The 20,949-nt window shown below is 42.3% G+C and overlaps 2 protein-coding genes across 7 annotated transcripts in view; one reads left to right on the top strand and one right to left on the bottom strand.

Annotated features, from left to right (window-relative positions):
• Window positions 1-5,533, top strand: part of slc41a1 (solute carrier family 41 member 1) — a 33,104-nt gene extending 27,571 nt beyond the window's left edge. For all 3 annotated transcript variants that reach the window (XM_031307527.2, XM_036002324.1, XM_031307525.2), the window contains 4 exons: window positions 1,274-1,353; window positions 2,061-2,195; window positions 2,355-2,503; window positions 4,288-5,533. In XM_031307527.2, coding sequence (XP_031163387.1) covers window positions 1,274-1,353; window positions 2,061-2,195; window positions 2,355-2,503; window positions 4,288-4,473 — 550 coding nt within the window. In that variant the 3' untranslated portion in view covers window positions 4,474-5,533. The remainder of the gene's footprint in view (window positions 1-1,273; window positions 1,354-2,060; window positions 2,196-2,354; window positions 2,504-4,287) is intronic.
• Window positions 5,534-11,695: 6,162 nt separating this feature from the next.
• si:ch211-112f3.4 (EF-hand and coiled-coil domain-containing protein 1) lies at window positions 11,696-18,903 on the bottom strand. 4 transcript variants are annotated; one of them, XM_036002332.1, is made up of 9 exons: window positions 18,022-18,901; window positions 15,929-16,361; window positions 15,698-15,832; window positions 15,356-15,435; window positions 14,735-14,870; window positions 14,498-14,651; window positions 12,343-12,453; window positions 12,152-12,225; window positions 11,696-12,057 (listed from the first exon to the last, which is right to left on the bottom strand). In XM_036002332.1, the coding sequence occupies exons 1-9, from the start codon at window positions 18,623-18,625 to the stop codon at window positions 12,030-12,032; spliced, it is 1,755 nt and encodes a 584-aa protein (XP_035858225.1). In that variant the 5' UTR covers window positions 18,626-18,901; the 3' UTR covers window positions 11,696-12,029. The 4 variants fall into 4 exon arrangements, with proteins under 4 accessions (XP_035858225.1, XP_031163388.1, XP_035858226.1 ...); XM_031307528.2 differs by having other exon boundaries at window positions 12,156-12,225; window positions 18,022-18,900; XM_036002333.1 differs by lacking the exon at window positions 12,152-12,225 and having other exon boundaries at window positions 18,022-18,903.
• Window positions 18,904-20,949: the final 2,046 nt, after the last annotated feature.

Below are 20,949 nucleotides of genomic sequence, written 5' to 3'. Positions count from 1 at the left end.
ACAGTTTCTGAATGTGTCCTGCCTTCAGTCTCTGGGTGAGCTGGTCAAAATCAGCACGGCTTGTGACGTCACAAGCCGAAACAAGCAGGCTAACCGCAACCATTAGCTCGTAGCGTTAGCATGCTAACGCTAATGCTAACGCTAGCATGCTAACGCAAGCATGCTACCTCGTTCTCAATAGCAAAGCACTGCTACAACACACACAAGTTCACCATAATCTACAAAAGAACTACTTCCATGTGCGCCCTCATTTAGAAGTCTCCCAGCTAATCCTGCCTTGTAACTGACCCAAGTTGTAGAAACAGCCTTTCTTTTACTGTCTATGGAGCTAGCTAGCTGACATGATCTACATCTGAGCTACTGGGCATGTGCAGTGCAATCAAAGATAGTACAGAAGAAGAAGAAGAAAAGAGGTCTCACTCTGTAGCTAAAACAGAGACCAGCTGAAAAGAGGATCTGCAGCAGTGAGAGAGAGCGGTGCAGTACAACACAAATATGGTGTTTTTTGAAAATTAAACCATGTAAACCTATTCTGGTACAACCTTAAAATACAATTATGAACCTGAAAATGAGCATAATATGGCTGCTTTAAAGTTCTGCATAATTAAGGGTGTGTCGCTTTGAGTGACAGGTGGCTGCCATCACAGGAGGCTAGCATAGTCTGTAGGCCTCATGACACTTCTTTATCCAATTTTGGAAATTCTGCCGGATGCATGTCTTTCCGTCGATGTGCGTCCCCTTCCTCTGTCTCTGTGTTGGCGTTCTAACCTCCGGTGGATTTATGAGGACTATGGTTAACTGCTCCTCAGATCTCTGCAGCGTAAATCCAGACAGCTAGCTAGACTATCTGTCCAATCTGAGTTTTCTCTCACACGACTATTTGACAGCGGCTCCGTCTGGAGCTTAGCACCGCCCATGACGATTGTGATTGGTTAAAAGAAATGGCAATAAACCAGAGCACATTTTTTTTCCCATCCCGGAATGCTGCATGGACTAGACAGACCCTCCTCCGCTCCGCAGCGTGTGGATGGTCTGGCAAAGCGAGACTAGGTGGCGTCAGGCACTGCCAAGATGGCGACGGCCGGACCCACCCACATTGAGCAGAAACATATGGGTGGCGTCGCAGAGACTACGTCCATACTTTATACAGTCTATATTCACAACCTACAACCTGCATGTCCGTGTGGGATGGATCTTCATGTATTTTCTATGTAATGATGACAGTGGAAAACTATGATTTCACTTACTGTAATCACTCTTGTCTGTCTTTTAGTGTTGGTGGTTTGATCCTCGACAAGACTGTCACCAACCCAAACTTTGCTGGCATGGCTGTCTTCACTCCAGTCATTAACGGTGAGCAGTTATAAAAACTCAAAGATGAAAGTTTAAGGATTCCTAAATGGGGAAAGTGGGTGGAAAGAAAGAAAATGATAAGTGAGTGCATGGTGGATAAGATAAGATACCAACAGCCAATGTGCTAGTAAGTAAAGGTCAAACAATAAAACAGTGATAAAGATAGGAGAACAAATATAGAAAAATCTGTTCTAGCATTGAAATCTGTATTTAAAGCCGTTCATGTTGCCACCTTCATCGGATGTGCCAAATGTGCTGAAATCCAGGTAAATGTGCGTATAATCGATTAATCGTTGGTAGATAATGCTGTTTTCAGCTTCTTAAATATAGAGGTTTCCTGCTCTTTTCTGTTTTATATCACATTAAAGTGAATATCTTTGGTTTTTGGACAAAACAAGACATTTAAAGACCTCACCCCGGACATTGCGAAACTGGAATGGACATTTTTCACTATTTTCTGACATTTTATAGACCAAGCGATTAATGGATAATTAATTGAATCGTAAGTTGCAGCCCTGCATCACACCAATATATTGAGGCTGTAAAGTTATGATGAAGTTACCAGCGTGTACCTTTATTTTGAAAATCAGAACTGACTGTGTGTGTGTGTGTGTGTCTGTCTGTCTGTCTCTCTCTCTCTCTCTGTGTGTGTGTGTGTGTGTGTCTCTTGCTCTCTGTGTATGTGTGTGTGTGTGTGTGTGTGTCAGGTGTGGGAGGTAACCTGGTTGCGGTTCAGTCCAGTCGAATCTCCACCTATCTGCACATGAACGGTCTACCGTTGGGGGATCCCAACCCCACCCCCAGGAAGTGCCCCACACCCTGCACCTCCTTCTTCGGCTCCTGTAAATTGACGGGCGGCGGTGAAATGTCCCACTGTTTCCCTCTTCGTTTCATCCCATGAATCATCATCATCATATTCTTTATTTTAGTATTAGTATTAGTATTAGTATTAGTAGTAAGTATTTGACTGGTTTAAAACGAGGTCCTTTTTTCTCTTCCAGCTGTGAACTCTCGTTCAGCCCGTGTGCTCTTCCTCCTGGTCGCCCCGGGTCACCTCGTCTTCCTCTACACCATCAACTCACTGAGGGGGGGACACACCACCCTGACACCCGTCTTCATTACGTTCTACCTGGTTGCGGCACTACTACAGGTACACACCAACACCCATACAAAACACACTCTGTACTCTTTACCTGCGACTGAGGAGAGTGAAATATCTAGAAAACCAAAACTAGGTGCAATGTATGTATGCAGTATTCACAAATAATTTTTTCCTGGGAGTTTTATAACATGTATAAAACTGAAAACCTAATAATCATAAATCATTTATTATTATTAATTATTAGAGAAGCAGTAGCAAACAGCTGTAGAGGTAAGCTGGAATTGTGCTTCCTGCAGAGTAAACATCTTAATGAACCTACGCAGAGGATGTTATGGGTAACAGTAGGTCGCAGAGTTGATTGGCTAATCCATTGTTTCCTGTCAAGAAGTTCTCTAATATTTTCATTTGAGAGGGTGTACGTAGTACTGTGTAAGTGATCTTGAAGCACATAACCTCTTTAAGACTTGCTTTCTACTAGATACATTACATGTCAGATACGTATGTTATACCCCCAATCCTAAACATTAAAGACGTGTCTGGTCTTGTAATTGGGAGATAGTTTTCTCATAATTATGAGCAACACAATTTATTTTTTCTTTGGTGAATGCAATTCACTTCTGTATTAAGTATGCTATTTTGCAGTAAATTGCGGTAATACTAAAACGTGCAAATCAGCTGTAAAGAACTTGAGTGATAATCATAGTATGTAAAACGCTGCAGTGAGATTAAATTGGGTTTTGTAGGATCTTGGTTTGTGGCCATTTCTGTCACTAGTAGCCACTAGCTTGTACTAGCCAGGACATTGAATGCGTTGGTGTAACATTTTCTATTTCCTGAGTTAAAACCTCAGTGTTTCCGACCATGCCACGTACAGTAGGACTGCCAACAAGCTACGGAGCTTAAAAACTGGCATACATTCTTCCAGTTTGGTGAGTTTATGTGAAACGACTGCAGGAAGATCTCAGAAATGCTGCAGGCCTTGTGGGGATTGGTTAAATCTTCATGATTTCTTATGATTACAAAATTGTGAATTCCATGCAAGGAATGTCAAATTGGCTTTCCCCATCATTTAGTTAACCTCCAAACTGCATTCGGAGTAGAGGTGTACCAATTCCAAATGTTGCTGTTCAATTAATTGTCTTAGTAATAATTGCGGTTAACAATATAATTGTCTCTTTCAGTGAAATTTTAAAATATTTATTTATTACATTTTTTAAACAAATTATAGTTTTGAATGAATTCCAGGATACATCTTTTGGTTATATCACTGTTATGTGACCGAGATCATTTAAAGTGCTCATATTATGCCCATTTTTAAGTTCATAATTGTATTTAGAGGTTGTACAGTTGGTGAACAGTGTTTTCTGTTGGAGATGGTAAGTCGCTTTGGGGTGGACTTTGGGCTTTTTCACTTTGTAAAGCTATAACATGCACAAAAAAGATATATAACACGATAAAGGAAAGGGAAAAAGCCAAAATGCATAATATAAGCACTTTAATAACACAGGTACACAGCCTATGAAGTAAACTATGCCTCTTTGTTATCATAAAACATTTTACTATAATATATAATAAAATAATAAAAATATATAGTCTGACCAAGAATGTTAGCAGTTAATTGAGGTTAAAAAAAGAAACCACGATTATGTAAAAAAAATTTGACAATTACACAATTATGTAATAATTGTTGCAGGCCTAATTTAAGAGACTTAGAAAATGCGACAGGTAATCCCAATAGTGACCTGTCTGCACAGTTGATCAAATAGTGCCTTCCTTTAGTTCCTCTATGGTTCCTGTAACATACAGTGTGCTTGTGCTTCGTCTTCCTCCAGGTGATAATCCTTCTCTACCTGGCAGACTGGCTCGTCCACTGGATGTGGGGTCGAGGCATGGACCCTGACAACTTCTCCATCCCCTACCTGACTGCTCTGGGTGACCTGCTGGGGACCGGTTTCCTCGCCCTCTGCTTCCACATGCGCTGGTTCATCGGGGACAGAGACTCTAATTCGGGCAACTGAATGCATGCAGAGATACACACATGCACACACACATAAAAGAAAAGAAAAAAAAACTTTACATGCTCTTTGCTTGCACGCACGACAGTGACAAACATCACCCGTATGCGTGAACATTATCTGAAAGTGGACATTGTCTACTATAAAAGAGCTAATCTCCTGTAGGGCTCGGATTGATGGTTTAGCATTTGTAGCGCAGTAGCGTTTCATCTTCAGGATGTCAGGACACTGACGCACCGCGGCAGCAGCAGCAGTGTTGGAAACACACCTCAGTATCTCCACCTCAACCAGTGAACAAACTCCACCTGATGAACCCAGCCCCGCAAACTACACTTCTCTTCCTATATTTTACTAAATAACTGAGTCCTACTACGTTTATTGTTATTATACTTTTGACAATGACTATTATTGTTGGTAAATAATGCATTTGGTGTGAATCGATATGTGCAGGGCCAGTCCTCATTATTTTAAATGGGGACGTTAGCCCTCCCGTTTTTTAAAGATCAAGTTTTAACACTTGAAACAAAGACGACAGAAGACAGCAAAACATATATCCAAACCAGCCTAGAATGCTTAATCACCAAGTGCTATGTCATGTATACAGAATGAATATTATATGTGTCTCATTTGTGATTTAGTAGAATGCATAGGGCTAGCTATTCTCTCTGTTTTACCCTGGCCTTGTGACGGTAGGAAAAAGGACCAAGGGGTTTTACTGCAGGGGACTGGACCACAAATGTAACAAGCTAAATCCCTTTTGGCATCGCTCCCCTCAGTGAATGGCTTAATTCAAGTCAAAAAGAAACAGAAAATCTTGGCCTCGAGAATTAGGAATATCAGATCTGAGGTCAGATCACAATCCAACAAACGCTTGTCAGCCACTGCGAGAAGGGATTTACCTCTGATTTTGTTAGCAGTTGAGAATTGCCTTATTAATGCCGATTTAAAAGTTTCTCACTCCCACAATAGCCTGTATTTTATTCCACAAACGTCTTCTGGACTCCACAGAGGGTTGCACTGCTTCCTTTTTTTGGCCAACTACTAAAAACTGCCGTTACGAAATGCCCTGAGTAAGATTCTTCTTTGTTTGAGCAAACGCACAGAAACAGTGGAAAATAGTATGTGGAAAATGGCCAGACAAGTGTCAGTTAGGAATGTGTCGGTACACCTGACACACACACACACACACACACACACACACACACAGACACACACACACAGACACACACACACACACACACACACACACACACACACACAGACACACACACACACACACACACACACACACACACACACAGACACACACACACACACACACACACACACACACACAGACACACACACACACACACACACACACACACACACACACAGACACACACACACACACAGACACACACACAGACACACACACACACACACAGACACACACACACACACACACACACACACACATACACACAGACACAGACACACAGACACACACACACACACACACACACACACACATACACACACACAGCCACACACACACACACACACAAACACACACACACTTCACTGTTGGCTGCAGCTCACTGTGTTTTTGTATTTGATTTTTTGTGGATGCCAAAAGGTTAGAGAGGCTTATTTTGCCGCGAGCTGTTCCAGGTGAGGATAGCACCAGTCCCCCTGCCTGAAAACATCTGACAACTCTCTACTGGAGCTGGCTAGTTGTTGTTGTGTTGCCCTAGCCAGGCGTATAGTAAGTGAAAAGACGCTCAACATGCTGCAACGCATTGGAAGCCACCTGCAAAGCTCAGCCAGCTGAACGCCATTGTGTTCACACATGGTGCAGATTGTGAATGTGTGTTAAGTTGCCTTAGCCTGGATGTGCTCACTCAGGTTCAGCTGTCTGATACCAGATGAAAGGTTATGATTGCTGATATTTTGCGAGGATATTTAATATCTTTTAATTTGACAATTTTAATTCCCACATGCATTGTGGGAGTCAAACTTGGAGCACTAAACCTTTCCAATGAAAGACGGACCAATGAAGTTGTTTGAGGATGGTTAACAGTTAGGTCACAGTGGCTACAGGAAGTTGTGGCAAACCTTTTTGGTATTTTATTGTTGGTGTTGGTTTTCATTCTGGAGCCTTTAGATTCAGATTCACCAAAAGATCACCGTCATCTTTAAAGCTGTCCTAGGGTCCAGTCAAACCAGCGATAGAGGCCCGGTCACACCAGCATAACAAACACAACCATTTAAATACATTAACTTCACTGGAATCAACACGATCAGTGGATTCTCTCACGGGGTGAGATAAGCATTAAGTTCCAGTCAAGTGAAATTGACCAATAGCAAAACGTCTTGACAGTTCTGGCCGTTGAGGGAACAGGAGGAGAGCTAACTCTCTGTCGGAGTATAGACCAAAGATAACTAAGATAACAGGCTTCCTGTCAGTTAGCAAGTCTCGATAGTTTAGAAACATTTATCCCTCTTCTAGTGCGTTCCATTTGTACTCAGAAGTCATATTTTCCGAGGTCAAAGTTGCAAACACGCCCCCTGAACTCGGATTTCCGAGCTTGGAACTCGGACAACCACTGAGTACCCCAAGCTCAAAATCCAACATGGCTGCCCCGTGCATCAACAGCAGAGAAAGCTGTAGTAACATACAGTTATTATCCCTTCTGTCATATTGTGTCGCACTAAATCAGTCGTACACACAGTGCTGTCCATCTTCTACATGTTGTTACGCTGTTTGGATGCACAAAAACCAGCCTAATGCGTTGTTAACTACTGGTATTGCTAACAATGGCTAACCTGGCTAGAGCTAATGAAAACAATGAAATCTGACTTGTTAAACGGAGCGCGTTCCACTCGGGTGTGACGTCATTCCCAACATTGCCTTCCGAGTTCCGAGGTGAATGGAACGCACATTATAGTAACTCTTTGTTGACTGAAATTATGTACAATTTTGAGAACAAAATGCCAGGCAAAAATGGAAACAGAAAGAGAGTCAGAGAGCTAATGTGACTGCTTGTTTCCGGCTTGCTATTTTCCCTTATTCTTTAGGACACACAAATTAATATTGCTGTGCTATTTGTGGTGTGACTGGGCACCGAGGAAGATTTCACTGAGCTTTTTTTTCAGATTCTGTAGAGTGAATTCAAGTAAAATTCTAGAAAAATGTGTTTGTTTTTTCTCTTGTCACACATATAATTGATAAAATAACTAATAATAATCTCTCTGGTCAGGGAGGAGCCTGACCTTTTGTAAGCGAATGACTAACTGGACAATGTTTAACCAAAAGGCAAAATCAGTTTAAACCTTAGTGCGCCCCCTTAAAACAAACACACACACACACACATACACACACACACACACACACACACACACACACACATAAGCTATCTGATAACAGCCTTTGAGACCCAGCTGTCCCGAGCGGACTCTTTCTTTAGGGGCTAACAGGTGAGGAGGAGAATGAAAAAGAAAGTTGTGACCTATTTGACAGACTGTACCGAGAACAGACGATGGCCCAGAGCAAAGCCCAGTGACTTAGGAGAAACCTGCATGTGATGCTTGACATATTCGGCGCTTGTCAGACTTCTGTGCTGTATGGAAGGGGCCAGCAGAATACCTGTGCAGGGCACATCATGTAAATGTGCAAAACACGATTATTTTATCTGTTAAAAATCTTTTGTTTTGCTCTGACTGTTTTTTTCTTCAACAACAAAAATGTGTCAGTCATGTTAAAATTGTGATTATTTTTTTTCTATTCCTTTTTCCTCTTTTCCCTAATCTTTATAACTCTTCATGATTTTTGTTTTGTGTCATAAATTGCATCAGGCAAACAACACTGTAAAGATGAAGCAACTTCTCCACGCTGGTCCTTTGGCACAAAGTGCTGCCAGTCTGCTAAACGGACACCAGAGGGCAGCGCAGGGATTCTCTAAACTCTACAGCTCTTCACTGCATCTCTGTGTCCTCTGGATTCAAACCCACACGTCCACCCAGAGGGATGTTTATTTTGTCTTCTTTTCTACAGCGTTTGACTTATGGTAAAAGTTGCATCCTTGCATCTGTTTACAGTCTGTATCCTCCACGCTCTTACTGACCACGTGCCAGCGTTCTGCCTCTGTGTCAATGGAAAGTTGTGAATACTTCTATAAGAGGGCAAGTAATGCTTTGTCTATTTATTTTTAGATGCACACAAAGCAAATTGTACATATATTTATTCTATATATAAGGTTGTTTATTTTGTCATTTCATTTTGGCTCTGATTCTTTGTCACCATGTTGTAATTTTTCTCTTCTCTCTGATGTTTTTTTTTTTTCTTTGCAAAAAGGCCAGTAGAGCTTCTTGGTGCTCGCCGCCGGTGAATGAATAGCACAGTGCCTTATACAGTACCGCTCTTTACACACCTCACACATTTGCACACACACCCTGCCACATACAGGGAATTCTTAATAAGACATAGAATGGCCTTAACCTATCAGAGCCAAGCTCAACTCAGAGTAACCAATCAGGAGCTAGGTTAGCCACAGAGTAGCGTCTCTTTTTAATTAGCTTTGATTAATAAAAGATGTACTGTAAGTTGATTATGATGTAATGTAATAATGACTTTATATGATGATGATGATGATGATGATGATGATGATGATGATGAGCAGTGGAGAGGAGGGCTGGGAGAATCAGTTACAAGATTTTGTTCACTGAATCTGAAAAAATGAGGACTTGAAGGCTGAAAAGACCTCAGCAGGCTGGTTTTACAGGGCACCTGGAGTCAAGTTAAGCAGCAGCAGAAGTAAGATTTGAACCCACAGACCCACCAGAAAACCCCAAAACAACAAGTGTGACATGATGTGTCCTGTATATGAAATACCTGCAAACCCCTTTACCTGCTTTCTGGCTGTGAACCTCAGTGCTTCAAACCCTCCAGCCCTCAAACTCACAGGGATCCACAGGCCATCCACGCCACGAAGGAGCCTTTGATTCAGACTCTAAACCTCCACCTGTCCAGGTCAGCTCTGCTGCCTCTGAGAAACTGATTTAAAAAAAAAGGTCACTGTTGCCTCCTCTGTGTGTTCTGTGTGGAGGAAGGCTCTCTCCCTGCAGGACTTTGTAAATTGCTGGAAATAAAGGACTATATTATTTCATACCATTCCTCTGTCTTATTGTCTGTTTTTGTCAGCTTTTAAATTAGGGCTGCATAATATATGGTTTTTCTATCGTCATCGCAATATTAGTCTCATTTTGCCAGACCCTCCTCCACACGCTGCCGAGCTGTGGAGGAGGGTCTGACTAGTCCCACAGCATTCCTGGATGGGAGAAAAACATGCTCTGGTTTATTGGCATTTCTTTAAACCAATCATAATCATCGTGGGCTATCTTGAGTAGTTTTAGTCGTGCAACAGAAAACTCAGATTGGACAGATAGTCTAACTAGATGTCTGGATTTACCCTGCAGAGATCTGTCCTCAGAAATCAACCAGTTTAAAATTCCAACACAGAGAAAACACAATATTAACTGCCGCAATACACACATCGCAAAAGGCTGCGACGTATCGTAAAAGATACTCTGATATTACTGTGTTAGTTCAAAGAAAATCTCAGCAGAAATCTACACTTTAAAATGTAACTGTCATTCTTTTTTTTAGTGCTGCCTTTTATTTTCAATTCAATGTTCAATTTGTTCAATAAAAGAATGTTGGGAATGATTTCCTTTTCTTTTAAATTCACCAAGCATTTTGTTGTATTTTAGCAGAATACTGAAAGCAGCAGAACTGAGCACACTTTAATATCTGTTTATTTATCGCAGGTGATATTGTTATCGCGATATTCAACAACGTTATCGCATATCTCATATTTGCCTCAAACCGTGCAGCCCTATTTTAAATGTGTCGGTGATCTGACAGGATCAGTGCGCTGCAGTCTGCTCATCTTTTCTCAGTACAGATGCTCAGATGCAGGGATGAAGCTCAAGCTGAATTTTGGACTTTGATCTTAGATAGGCTGCTCTGGTCATTGGCTTGTTTTACTGTCTCTTAGCTGCTCTGCCACTGATTACAAATTGTGTCACTTATTTCCCTGCAGAGATAAACTGAAGTCTCATTGCTATCTGGATTGTTTTTGGGGTTTTTCACATAAACTTAAAACCTGCAAAAAGCTGATTTAGTCATCTATTTTTGCAGCCGAAATAAGCTGTGAGCACCACTTTATCACTCTATAACTTGAAATGAATTCATGTGGACTTTGATAGATACATTGGACATTATGCCACAGGTGGAGTTGACTTGTGTATTTAAGGGTTAGGTACTGCACTTAATGATTGTTTCTTCTAGTGTTTGTGCAACATGTCCTTTCCTTTTATTACTTAAATATTGTATTACTTCTAATATAATTTCTGTGATATGCTGTATCTGTGAAGTTTTTTTTTTCATGTGTACTTGCATGAAAAATATTTCCCTCTGAATTGTAGTGGAGTAGAAGAATAAAGTCGCATTGAGTATTTCACTCAAGTAACAATATACAAATACCTCAAATTTGTCCTTAAAATATATTTAGTGACATTCCACCTCTGCCTATGAAATTTATTTATTTATTTTTTGTTAAATTAAATGAATTACAGAAGCTGTGCACAAAATTCTAATCAGAGATTAAAGCATTTCAAAATCTTTCCACTTATCACCCTGAACCATTACAATAGCTCAAAGGTTTGGGGCATACTTAAAAGAAATTAAATCTAGAACTTAGAGTTCCTTGCAGCTTCATGTGTTTTGATCCCTTATCATAAGGTTGACAATGTGTTAAAGTGCTGCAGCGCGGGTACCTGGTAGAGCACGCCTCGACGCAGCGGCTGCGGGTTCGACTCCGACCTGTGGCCCTTTGCTGCATGTTGTTCCCCCTCTCTCTCCCCCTTCATGTCTTCAGCTGTCCTATACAAATAAAGGCCTAAAATGCCCCAAAAATGATCTTTAAATGCGCTGCAGTGCACTTTAGACATTAAATCACACACTCACTGTTGATCTTTCATGTAAAACCTTAAAGCTGACCCACTTACGTGAGTTTATGAATTGCAATATGAGTGTTTCCAGATCAGTAAGTGGCTTCACTAACGTGATGTACTGTTTGGTCTAATAGTAAAACTTGGACCTCCAACAACGAGGCTGAACACACGGTGATGTTTCATCATGCCGGAGCTCTCTGCATCAACTCTTACACTGGGAACAAAGGGGTTGGATACAAATATTTAATCACTGAAATTAAATAGATACAAAATAGAACACGAAGAGACTAAAAAAACGTGTATCTTTAAATACATTGCACCAGTGTGAAAACCTGGGGTACACAACTGGGAAACTTACATGGTGCAAAACAAGCCAAAGATAGAAGAGAGGAAAAATATAAGTACCACAGAAGAAACTTATTCAACATGAGATGAGCAGAGGGTTGATGCTGCTGGTTTGACACCCTGCAGATGGAACCAGGGGTTTCTCTCTGCTCTCTCCTGCTTCATCCTCCCCTCCGTTTCCAAGGAGATCCCTTGAGGACAGCCGGACACAGAGGGCGTCAGCTACCTGCAAGACCTGAGAAGGACCTGGATGGGAAAATTGCAAAGTACCAAGGATAATTTCAGCATTGAACAACACTAAAATATGAATATGTGGACAAGTGGGAGATGTAGAACACACCTACCATCTCCACTCCTACTGCACACATCCAGAGTATCCATCACAATCTTCCCCAGGGCTCTGCGGGACACGTTCTACAGATAGAGTGAGAGGCATTTTACTCTACTTTTTGAAAAACATAAATCCAGCAGTGTGTGCGTGCGTGCGTGCATGTGTGTGTGCCTAAGGTGAATGGTGTGTATTGTGTGAACCTTGGTGCGTAGCTGCATCAGCAGTGTGAGGGCATCTGTGAGTTTCTCCTCCAGCAAGGACAGACGTGTCTTCTCTTTCTCCTCCAACCTTGTCTTATCCTCCTCTTCCTCCTAAACAGCAGAGGGAACAAATGAATGAAAACAAGCTCCTAAACTATGTCCACAGTATTAGTAGTCAGAGGAGTCAATATTAACCACTGGGAGAAAGCTGGATATGTTTGCCCCAACTATTAAGGTTTTATTCAGAAATAAGGAGTTTGACACAAATATATCACTTAAAGCTGGGGTAGGCACTTCATTTTTGGCATCGTTGGGCAAAACATTCACGATAACCCCTTTAGCACATTCAAGTAATTCAAGTAATCCAAGCATGGTCCGAGAGAAAACTAGACTTCTGTACCTCCTCTTGGCTCTGTTTTCAGGCTTTAGTTAATCTAGCCATGACGGAAGACTTTGGCCAATCACAAGTCATTTCAGAGAGAGGAGAGAGAGAGAGAGAGAGAGAGAGAGAGAGAGAGAGAGAGAGAGAGAGAGCATTCCTATTGGCTGCTCTGCAAATGCAAATGCACATGCATGTCCCTTCTGTGAAAGTTCTGTTTACCGTAGCCAAATGCTCAGGGCTGCAGCTAATTCAAGGCTAAACTATTAGATAAGAGACTTTATTGTGCATATAGGAACTTAATTGTGTAAACAAGAAATAGTCCAGTTTATTGTCCAGGGAGCGGACATTTGCTGTAAAAACAGTTGGGAGAGCTGGTCTGTTGGGGTTATAGTGCGTTCCATTTACTGGAGCTGGGAATGACGTCACACCCGAGTTGAATGCCATTGTTAGCAATACCAGTAGTTAACAACGCATTATGCTGTATTTTTTGTGCATACAAACACTATAGCAACATGTCAACAGATAGAAGTAGGACAGGACTGTGTGTACAACTGATTTAGTGAGACACGAATAAGACAGAAGTGCTAATAACTGTATGTTACTACAGCTTTCACAACTGTTGATGCACGGGGCAGCCATGTTGGATTTTGAGCTCGGTGGTTGTCTGAGTTTCGAGCTCGAGGTCAGGGGGCGTGTTTCTGACTTTGACCTCGGAAAATCCGACTTCAGAGTACAAATGGAACGCACTATTAGCCCTTAGCCTATCATGAACACTCTTTTTTATTGTATTCACGTTTCCTCTCACCCAACCTCCAGCGTCTCCTTGTTGGGATGGCAGCATAATGCTTTGACCTCTTCACCGGGCAACAGTCAACTTAAAGTTATCCAGGTAAATAAAGCACCTATATTAGTGGCAATATCTAATCTAAGAAGCACTGCTTAGTTCATCCTCTGGTAATTCAATGTTCATATGGAAGTGAAGTATAGTATGAACTTTATTTGGTTTTCCTTACGTTTGTCTTTACCCTACCCAGACTTGTCCACAGTTAATTCTCTGTTGTGGAAGGATTTTTCTCCCTACCTAATCTGACATTAAGGCTCCAGAGTTTTAAAACTGTTTGCAACTTAGTCTGCACTTTAAGCCATTCCACTACGCCTCTTAACCAAGTTTCTCTTAAACCTGTTTGAGTCGTGACTCACTCGGATCTTTAACCCAACTCTTTAAATTAACTCGCGAGTCTCTAGTATCATTAACTCGGACTGCCAAGGCTGCCAAAAGCTTTATAACTTACAATTTCGTAGGCAACAACAACTCCACGAGTCAATTCAAGCGAGTGAGTGAGCAGAGAGACAGTCCGAGACAAAACTTCCCGACCCGCAGACTCAGAGCCGGAAACATTGCAAGCTCACCTCGGCTCGCCTCGCAGACAACTCATGAGTTGTCGATGTCCCGCGAGTCAGCCGGCTACGTTGTCATGAGTGGATCTGTAAAGTCTCTCCTCGAGCTCAGAGTAAAGCAAATCAACAACAAAAGCCATTCTTTCACTTCTGAAATAACATACAATGTTCTGCACGTAGCCTAGCTAGGCCTACTGTAGGTTTGGTGTATAAATGTAGTATGTTAAAATGCAATTAGGTCGAGCAGACAGTCCGAAACTTTGCAAGCTCAATGTCAAGTTATTCGCACAACCCGGAACAGTTTAGTGAGTGAATCAGAATAACTCGAATCTTTAAAAGGAATCACGTTTGCCAGGCCTAGTTTCTCTCTCCCACCTTTTCTTTTTCAAAGCCTCTGCTTCCCTCTGGCTGCTCTTGGGTTTGTCCCTTCCAGCTGCAGCGCCCCCTGCTGCCCTTAAAAGTGCTGATGTGGTTTTTATCATGCAGGTGACTCTGAGAGATAAGTTGGTGGACCTCATTGTTCTGACATCTGGAGGAAGAAGAAAAAGTGACATCTGACACTGGGAATGGAAACACGTGTCCACGTTGGCGGTGAGTTAGATGTTAGCTGACCCTTTGCCACAGCCGTGCAGTCGGTGCTTCTTCACATCCGACAGGCAGCACTGTCCTTCCTCCCTCATCCCTCTGTCCTCCTCCTCTTCATCAGAAGCAGCTTTTCCTTCCACCGCTCTCTGCAGACACTCAGCCTCTGCAAGCAGTAGAAGAAGTTACTTTACTTGCTCAATGACATTTCAGTGGTTAAGACTTCACACGTGCACCTGAGTGGATTATTTTTTTGCAAAGCATTGGTTAATGAATAATTTTCTGTGTGCCCTATTGACCTTTTTCCACAACAGACATGTGTTGTAACTGATTAAAAACGATTGCATTCCATTTGGTGTGTCTGTTCAGGGTTACACATGCTGGCTCACTGACATGACTTACTGGGACACTTGAAGGAACAACATCGTTAACAAAATTTGTTTCACGCATGCTTGTCCTCCTATGACGAGCCAAAATGTTTTCTATGAAAAAGGTCAATTGCAAAGCCTTAAATATATCAACAATCACTGACAAGCATACCCAATGGGTGCAAAGTTTGTTGTTCACCACTGGATGGAAATCTAGAGTTCAGTTAGAACACACTCCTGATCCCTAAATGCTCAGCGATCCATCACTTTTCCAGTCACTCACGTGGCTTGCTACAGGCGTCTTCTGCTCCGATTGGGTAAAGTTGTTGATAGGCGTGGTCAGGGATGCAGGTACAGCGGGATCTTGAGGGTTGCAAAGGTAGAGAACATACCTCAAATATATTGCCAATCAGCTAATACTGTGGACAGAGCCTCCCTCATTTCAGTGGGGGTTATTGAACATGGTATGTATTTTATTCACTGGCTTGGACCTGTCTAATGAAAGCGTTCCTTTTTCCACTGGCTTTAGTGCATTGAATTTCAATATCAAATCAGTAGAGCACAGAGGCAAATTATGTGAAAAAAGATGCACAAACATGCCCGCGTGCACACACAGTGTTTGTACCTGTACTGGTGTAGTTCAGTCTCCAGTTGGGTGATCCTGGACTGAAGCTGTGGCACAGACTGAGCCTGCTCCTGGATCATCCGAACCCTCTGAAGTCCCAAGCTCAGAGCCTCCCTGGCCTCCTCCGCCCGCCTCCTGATGGAGATCATCCCAGATCATCAAACCATTCCTCTAATATCTATCCATTCTTCCGTTCAAACATCAACCCAGTTAACTTTACAAAAGTCCAACCTGATCTGAGCGTTCTTCTTCCTCAGTGCAGACTCCGCCCCGTGAAGCTTGCGCACCTCCTGGTACGCCCATCGCAGCTCCTCCTCCAGACGTTCATTGAATTTCATGGCCTCCTCCAGCTGCCCATCACGCGAGGAGCGAATCAGCTTCAGCTCTCTCACAAGGGGGTCCCTGATGTCCTGTCTCCTCGCCATCCTCCTCGCCGCGTCACCGACGCACTGTCCTTTGATTCTGTGTGTTGGTACCAGTTTTCCCTGAATGAGGGTGATGGAAGTTTTCGGAGTTGAAACCATGGAATTGAAGCTGGATGGAGAAGGGAGGGTGCGGCTCCTCTCCTGTCGGAGTGCCACCTCCAGGGCCAGGCAGCGGGCGTCGCTGCCTTGCAGCGCCGAGCGAAGGTCCTCCACCAGCTCCCTCAGAGCTGCTACCTCATCTGGAGAAGAAGAAGAACAACAACAACAAGAGAGTTAAATATTGATCCAATTACAGGGACACAGAACAGTATTTAAAGGGGAATTTTGTATTTTTAAGCCTAGACTCTATTTTTATTTGTGTAAGTAGTCTATATCGACGACGTTTCATTTCCGGGATTGTTCCGGTGCCGCCAGATATTCCATCAGATGTCCCTCATTCGGCCGGATGTTCCGCTTTCTTTGTGTTGGCATTTCAAACGCCAGTGAATTTATGAGGACTATGGTTAACAGGAAGCGGGCAGAGAACATCACCAAAGACCCCACACCACACATCCTGCACGCACTCTCTTTAACCTCCTCCCCTCTGGCAGGCGCTACAGATCCCTGTACACAAAAACAGCCAGACACAAGAACAGCTTCTTTCCCACTGCCATCACTCTCCTGAACTGCTGATAAGTGGGGTCATCCCCACTTTGTCCACTCACCCTCTTCTCTACACATTACATACTTATCATTCCAATATGCATCTTGCACACTACTTTTCACTATTACTTTTTGCACTTTACATTCCACTCCATGTGTACTTGTCTTGATATTATGTCTTATTTTTATATTTGTATTTTTGTATATTATGTTGATATGTGCCTATATGTATATTGTTGTCTCTGTTGTAAAGTATGTTACTACTACATGTCTATTTGTTAAATGTATAGAGAGTTAACACCTACAGAAGTCAAATTCCTTGTGTATGTAAGTATACTTGGCCAATAAAATTGATTCTGATTCTTAACTGCTCCTCAGATCTCTGCAGGGTAAATCCAGACAGCTAGCTAGACTATCTGTCCAATCTGAGTTTTCTGTTGCACGACTAAAACTACTTTTGAACGTACACATGTTCCACCAAAACAAGTTCCTTCCCGAGACTATTTAGCAGAGGCACCGTGGCTCCGTCCGGTGCTTAGCGCTGCCAAAGACGAATGTGATTGGTTCAAAGAAATGCCAATAAACAATAAAGCATGTTTTTCTCCAATCCCATAATGCTGTGTGGACTAGCCAGACCCTCCTCTGCAGTGCTGTGGATGAAGGTCTGGCAATGCGAGACTAGCCTCTAGGTGATGTGAACAAATACCCAGGAATTTTGCTAATGGAGTTTTTTGTTTTATTGTGGTATTGCTATTTTTTTTTATTTAAAGGATTTGAATACATTCAGTGGCGGTTCTGGGGGGGGGGGGTTGTATTTTTAACATTTAACATTTTTTTAACATTGTTGCATTGGTACTTTTGATCACGTAAAGGGTCTGAGCACTGCCTGCAGCATTGACTGTAGAGGGATTAACAGAATGAGAGAACAGGTGGTGCAGGAGATGGAAAAGGTGAAGAATAAATCAGGTATGAAATCCCACTTGTGTTAAAGTGGGACAGGTTACATTTTAAGATAAAATAAGTTCAGTAATTGGTGCTTAATTGTCTACTTCCTCTCCTACCACACATCGTCTCAAGCCTATTATTACTGCTCTGTCTCTCTATTCAGTACATAATGAGCAGATTAGGCATCCGAATGATGTGTATGGCTACAGTCAGTTAGAAGGTAACAACAGAGTCGTGCTTGAATCGTGCAGCAATTGGAGTTTGTAAATAATATACAACGATACGTGTAACATGGACATCCTGGTACTGTACCTGACTCGACGTCTTCTGCGGTTCGACCTTTAATCAATCTGTTAACGGGTCCATTCTGATCCCTCGCCAGATCAAAACTCACACATTTTTTCCGTCTGACACGCGGCCACCGGAGCCGGATCTGTCGCTCGACCAGCTCTGTGTCCTCGGTAACCGGGAGGCGCCAGGCACACTCCGCAGCGCCTCCACGCGCACTGCGCACACGGAAATACCCACAGAGCCGCGAGTGGAAGTCTTTAAAAGACAGCTGGCAGGGCAGCACAGAGAAAACATCCATACAATCTTCATCTTCCTCATCTTTTTGTCCATCTCCGGTTCCTCCTTTCATCCTCCCCTTTCCTTTCTCCGCTGCGGTGAGTCCCAGTACGGCGCACAGCGCGGTGAAGTCCTCCGCCGACACCGTATCGTTCCGGTTGGGGTAGGCCAGGTGGTGAAAGACCTCCTGAAGGTATTGGTCTATTCCAGTGGCCAGGACCACGATTTCGTTATCCACGCCGGATTCGGGGCAGTGGTGATAGGCCAGGGCGCTCCGGAGCCACTCGCTTTTACGCGCTGTCCGTGGCGAGGGCTGGACGCGCGGCAGGTCCAGTGCGTTGCGCTCCATGACTGCACATAAACTGGTTTAGTTTTCCTCCTAGATCATATCACATAAAAATCGGATCACAATTAGAATCGGATATGACTTGAGACCAGATAAGGCTAAAAACACACCCCGGTGTGGTTTGATGCGGCGTAACTCACTGGAAATCTCACTTTCAATTCCTTCCCGGCGCATCAAGTCAAGATCTGATCCCCTCGGGGGAGAAAAAAGTCCCACTGTGCCGACTCCACCCTTTTGTGTGCACACTCTGAACGCTTGTGTGTGTGTGTGTGTGTGTGTGTGTGTGTGTGTGTGTGTGTGTGTGTGTGTGTGTGTGTGTGTGTGTGTGTGTGTGTGTGTGCGCGCGAACGCGCCAGTAAACTTACAGTATATGCAAGAAAGTGCGGCCAATTTTGGTGCAGTGTTGTTTGATCTCTATTACAAATGTGGATCACATATCAAGTATTGCTCAAGTAATCTCACAGTGTTCCTCCACAGGGAGCACTGAGCAACAGTTTGTGGTGGCATGTGTCTGATAAATAATCATATTTATACCTACATGTCATACAAGTGAGTTCTTTTAGATAGATTATATGATTTGCAGAGGGCATTTTGTGGTGACTGTCATCCAGCGACAAAAACAAGCCACAACAATCCAGAGTGAGCCATGGTGGGTTTCAGTTTGCACCTTTGCCAGGATGGATCCTAAGTGGATCTGACTCACCCACTACCTGTGTGTCAGCAACAACAACAAAAAAAAAAAAAAGTGCACCTTCTGTTACCTTGGAAATCAAAAATGAATATGTTTCCAGGAAACTGAGCAACTGCCAGGGGAAATGCCTTTCCCCACCCTGACCACCACTTGTCACACACCTGACAGCCATAACAAAGAGCGCGTCTTGATTACACTCACCTAGGCATGACTGGACCATACCACACACATTCCTCATGAATAACACTCCACTGCAGCTCCTAACCATAGCATTACACATAGACAATAATTACTACCTCAGAATGAGAGCCGGAACAATTTGTCAATTGACAGAAAATGAATCAAGTAAACATTCAAATCACTTATCAAGCCACATGAATTTTGAATGCTGAATCTTTGCTGACTTCTAAATTGTGATTATTTGCTCTTTAAGTGATTACACTTTAAATTCAATAGCTTTGCGTTTTGGATTGTAACTCAGACAGAATCATTTCATAAAACGTGCATTTAACCAAATACAGAAAGAAAGAAAGAAAGAAAGAAAGAAAGAAAGAAAGAAAGAAAGAAAGAGACGCATGTAACTAAAGTCAAAGTCCAGCAAATACAGAAAGTTTCAAGTTTCAATCATCATCATTAATTATCAAATACAGCAATTACCGAAACACGGGTCTCAGGCTCCCTCCAACAATGCTCAATAAATATAAATATAAATATATATATATATATATATATATATATAATGTACGAAAAAGAAATCTCACAAGTAAAAAATAAAAAAAGACACAATGATAATGCAACATAAAAGTGTGCAAGTTAAAATATAGGGATACAATATAACAACAATGTGAAATGATGTGAAACACGGAAATACAATGTGAAAGGATTTACACACTCAAAAAAAAAATGTTTCAGCGATGTTCTTTTGATTCCATTCTCTGAGGTTGCATACTGAAGAAGGCACAGCTGAAATATGTATTTTACTACCCTACTGAACACAGAAGCTAATCAAAACATTTTTAAAAGAGTATTTGATAGAGTTGGGTGTGCAAACGTTTCTGTCCTTGCTGACATTTTATAGACCAAATGATATATCGAAGAAAGTAAGATAAAGTGATAATGAAAATAATCGATTTCAGCTGTACATTATAACATTACACTTTTTGAAACCACAGTATGCTGCATTCAGGGCTGTAGCATATAAGCAGATATTCCCATCTTTTTATGAAAAACTATTAGTATTCTACAGACTTTTTCGGTGGCTAATCAAAAATGTCTCAGGAAGCTGGGGACGTAGGGCCCATGATAATCGACCATTCACATCAAAAATTAAAACAGTTTGAATGGAAATGTGATTTGTGCAGACCAGCAAAGAAGAAAACTCACCTCTCTTAATAAACATGGAGAAATGTACAGAATCATTCAAAATGAATCACAAACGCTACTGAAGACTGTCACTTTTTCACCTTTGCATACCACACGCTAATGTACTGATTAGTCATCTGAAATCACATGAGCTCACAGAGGGAAACCTGAGATATTGTTTAGTCTTTGATTTGGTTTCCAGCACTAATCTGAATATGGTTGAACTGCAGAGCTCGCGGTGACTCATCTTGGGGCTTTTACCTTTGGAAAGGTG

This window comes from Sander lucioperca, chromosome 6, assembly GCF_008315115.2.
Source record: "Sander lucioperca isolate FBNREF2018 chromosome 6, SLUC_FBN_1.2, whole genome shotgun sequence".
In the NCBI taxonomy this organism is placed as follows: Eukaryota; Metazoa; Chordata; class Actinopteri; order Perciformes; family Percidae; genus Sander; species Sander lucioperca.
This window is presented reverse-complemented; position numbering and strand designations above follow the sequence as displayed.